General features: G+C 43.1%; 1 protein-coding gene across 1 annotated transcript in view; it reads left to right on the top strand.

Moving 5' to 3' along the window:
- The window catches only part of ARIH1 (ariadne RBR E3 ubiquitin protein ligase 1), a 38,873-nt gene that overhangs the window by 5,320 nt on the left and 29,469 nt on the right, over positions 1-4,084 (top strand). Inside the window, exons 2-3 of the mRNA XM_006038406.3 lie at positions 2,482-2,574; positions 2,896-2,951. Of these exons, the coding sequence (XP_006038468.1) occupies positions 2,482-2,574; positions 2,896-2,951 (149 nt within the window). The remainder of the gene's footprint in view (positions 1-2,481; positions 2,575-2,895; positions 2,952-4,084) is intronic.

Raw genomic sequence — 4,084 nt, forward strand, 5'->3', positions numbered from 1 at the left:
CCCCCCTTCTCCCAGACAAGCTGTCTGGCCCTGTCCCGTTCCTGGCTGGGGTCCTGCGGCCATGCATTGCCCTGCTCTGCCCTACCCAACTCCCTCTGCTCCCTCCCTATGGGGGCCTCAATCCCACCCCGTGACTTACCTGTGGGAGCTGCTTTCCAGGCTTCCTGGAGGCCATGTGCCTGTACGTGCACATGGTGCTCCCTACCTGCGAGCCCTCCTCCTGCTCCCTGCGGGTTTCTCCAGTAAAATAAGAAATCAGCGTTAGCCTCCGGTAAAAGGTAAAATCCACGGTTTTTTCCATTTTCCCATGGGAAATTTGAAAACCCAGATCCCTGCTGATAACTGAAACTGGTGGGATGTTGGCACTGTGGGTACTGAGGTAGTGAAACTTAAGCAATTTTGATTCAATCTGTTAAACTTCCTAACATCTTTCCATAGAAATACCTGGAAGATGGGAGGGGATGCATCTTTACTTAATTAATCCGTTAATGTCCATTTTGATTCCAAAAGTCTCCTAGCAAACCTAGAGATAACCAGGCTTGCCATTAGTAATACAAAGTTTATTTTAAAGCGAAGAAACCACCTTCTTTAATCTGATGCCTTTTATCCATCAAAAGGCAACAGAAAGGGCACTAGTACAGCTTTTTTCCTCTTACAGTTCACCATAACTCTCAGAACATAGGATAAATATTCTTTCTGTGTTCTGTGTCAAGGAACTGGACTATAGTAAATTCATCTGCAGCCCCATCCCAAGTAGCTCTTTACATCTATTACATCCATTCCTACTGTCACAGTGTACCTTCCCCATCATCACGGTACCTTCCATATCTCTTCCTCCACGTCCTTTTTATACACATCTTATGTTTGTGGATAATAATAATATTTTTACATAAACATACCCTGTATTGATTTGGACTGGCCTGACTGAGTACACCATGCTGATAGCAGATAAAGCTGGAGAAGCTCTAGGGAGAGAGTGAAGGCATTAGGGTATTACTTTTGCACCCTGGGGTTTGATTTCTCTCCCCCCTCCCAAAAAGAACCCCCCCAAAAAATGTTTTTGAATTGTTTGCCAGTTTCTTTGATGTCTTTCAGAGTTCTTCATAATGTTACAGTTAAGAAATAAAGCATCTCTACCAGGAAAATAAACTATCTCAATACATTGCTGTCAAGGAGGGGCTTGACTTTAATATTCAGCTTTTATTGAATCATTCATGATCGGTGATTAAAATAGGACCCTAGATTATAATGCTGTTTGTTTATAGCACTATGTGAGCACTAGTGATTTAAGTTTTTAGGTGGGGAGGTCGAAGAGTTTTACATACAGCAAGCTCAGCAGAACTGGGATTGCCTTTGAACTGACTAGTATAATGGACTTGCTTTTGGAATAGAGTTCTTGTAGCTTATAGTGGAAGGAGAGAGAGGGAATTAATCAGATGTTTTTGGAGATACCATAGTAATACTGTAGAGATTTTCACATATCCTTACAGATGCCAAAGAATCCTTTAAATGGAATTACTGTGCTGTGAACAAACCTTTAATTCATGACTAACATCCCATTGTTGGAACAGCATAATGTCCAGCATGTCTGTCCCTCCCCCCAGGCTTCAGACACAGTTTAGTCCTGCCCATAGTTTTCACTTATATACCACCTTTATTTTAAAGTTATTCTTCTCTAGCTGTCTTATTGTTTCCCTGTCCCTCACATAACTGTTCAGTCAGATGTCTTGGCACACTGCAGAGGATGATGCATACAAAGCTGATGTCATCCTTGCCAGGTGGCTGTCTGCATGACAATCAGCTAATCAGTATAAAATCTTGGTTGGGTACTGCTTCAGCCAGTTAGGCTGTTCAGCCTTGCCATCTGATAGACATTTGGGTTCTAGAGCAAGTCCTATTGCTTGGTAAGCTGTGAGCACAAAGGTGCCTCTAACTCATGTTCTAAACTCTTATGACTTATTAAATGCATAATGCTTACAACTTCCTCTGTTTGTTAGCTGCTTTCACCTGCATGGGCAATATTTTAGGTGTCTCTTACCAATGTGGCTGGTAATTATTCTGGAGCTGAACAGTTATGTGAGAGATGCAAATGCAAGAAAAATCCTGTGGGTATCATTTTACTGCTTTAACCTTTATTCCAAGATGCAGCATTTGTTAGTGACTTCCTGTAATACAGGTAGGGGAAAGCAATTATCCTTTCTTTTAGACTCATGCATCTGCCATAATTTAAAGGTAGTGGGGGTGGGAGGAGAAAATCCTCTAAGTTCTTCCTGCTGTTAGCGATGCCAAGTGCAGCTACACAGAGTGCACATTTAGAGCTGCTCTAGCAACATACTGAGGTGGTGGCAATGCAAAGGAAACAATACAGTATCCTTGGAGCAGTTACAAATTCTGTCCTGGGAGTAAGTAAGGTGAAATTAAACTTCACAGCAGCAGGAAGGACAGAATGGGTAAAACAACATGTGCTTTTTGTCATTGCAGTACTTCACTGGCCTAGAGTGTGGACATAAGTTCTGTATGCAGTGCTGGAGTGAATATTTAACTACCAAAATAATGGAGGAAGGCATGGGACAGGTAAGGATTTATCTGTGTGTGTCTTATGCTGGGGAAGATGCGTGCGGAGAAGTGTAACTTTTTTGCATAAACTGAAAGAATAATGTTGCGGAAGACAAATTCTTTACAGACCTGTTGAAGTATCTAATGGTGCTTTGTGGGACCAAAACATTCAGCACTAAAGAGCATTTTGCTAGCGTGTCTGGATGAAAATCCTGACTTCTAGTTTTGCTGTGCAAAGGCATCTAGTTACAATAAATTCTAGCTTTAGGGTTCTTTCTTCAAGGAAATAGGCATGAAAACTGTTTCAAGGCTTTATTTGACCCCTCTCTTCTCTTTCAGACTATTTCATGCCCAGCTCATGGCTGTGATATCTTAGTTGATGACAACACAGTTATGTAAGTACACAGTTGATGGGTAACCTTTCTTTGTTTCTCCAGTTTGTCCCTTAACCACTATGTATGATCTGCCTAGGTCAAAGCCTATTTTAAAGTTTCAAGGTGTCAAGAGATTGTTAAGTAACCTTCTTGATGTTTGTGTGCATACTCTTAGCTGTGGAATCCTATCTAGGTTATTGGGAGAACAGGATTTCTGACCTATTTGGGAAACCTAAAAGAATAAACACCATGCACTCATCTAAAATCCCATTCAATTACCATGTGCACTTGGTTTCCTCTCTTATGATTAGGAAGTCCTATATTCCCAAGGTAGGTCAGCACACTGGTTCATCAAGTTCTGTATTCTGCCTTGGGCAGCAAATTCCTGATGCTTCAGAGGAAGAGAGAAAACTGCCATAGTGCATTTAGCCAATTATGCAGTTACGCCTACCAGATGATGTGGGAGGTGCATTCCTAGCCCCTTTGGAAAAAAAATCACACCCTGAGTCATGAGATTTGATTTAACTGTCTGCATGAGTCTCTTGCTCTAAGTGGTGTTGCTCATACAATTATTAAGCTATATTGGGTGGCTGTCATGCAGCACTAACTTCTCTGGGCTTCCCTTTCTTTGCAAGGCTCGGCATTTGCAAGGCATTACACGAGCAATATGCTTTATAATTAGGGATTTACCTTATTTGCGATCTTGCATTTTTTGTGGAAAATGCAGGGGGGAAAGGTAGTTTCTGTGGACCCCACAAAAATAGCAACCTCCACTTTTTTGGTGTAGAATCACTGGGGGTGGGGGGGCAGACACTTATTAAAAGTATGCTATCTCCCCAATGAGAACTAGCAGTCCTCGGGGCTGCTGCAGGCTGGCCTCACAGCCTGCCAGAGTGGGGAAGCCACTGACTTGAAAAGGAGCAGCAAAGGTGGTAGCCCCCGCCCTTTACTGCTCACTGGCCTAGAGGACTGCCTGTTGTGCAGGCCCACCCCTCTCCTAATCGGTAGTGGGGGCTGGGGCTCCATGATGGACAGCCCTCTTGGCCAATCAGCAGTGAGGGGTGGGGCTGCCGGGGCCCTTTGGCCAATCAGTAGTGAGGGCAGGACCACTGCAAAAATGGCACTGCTTACATCCCACAATTTTTACTTTGCCT

Source organism: Alligator sinensis, unplaced genomic scaffold (genome assembly GCF_000455745.1).
Source record: "Alligator sinensis unplaced genomic scaffold, ASM45574v1 scaffold1992_1, whole genome shotgun sequence".
NCBI lineage: Eukaryota > Metazoa > Chordata > Crocodylia > Alligatoridae > Alligator > Alligator sinensis.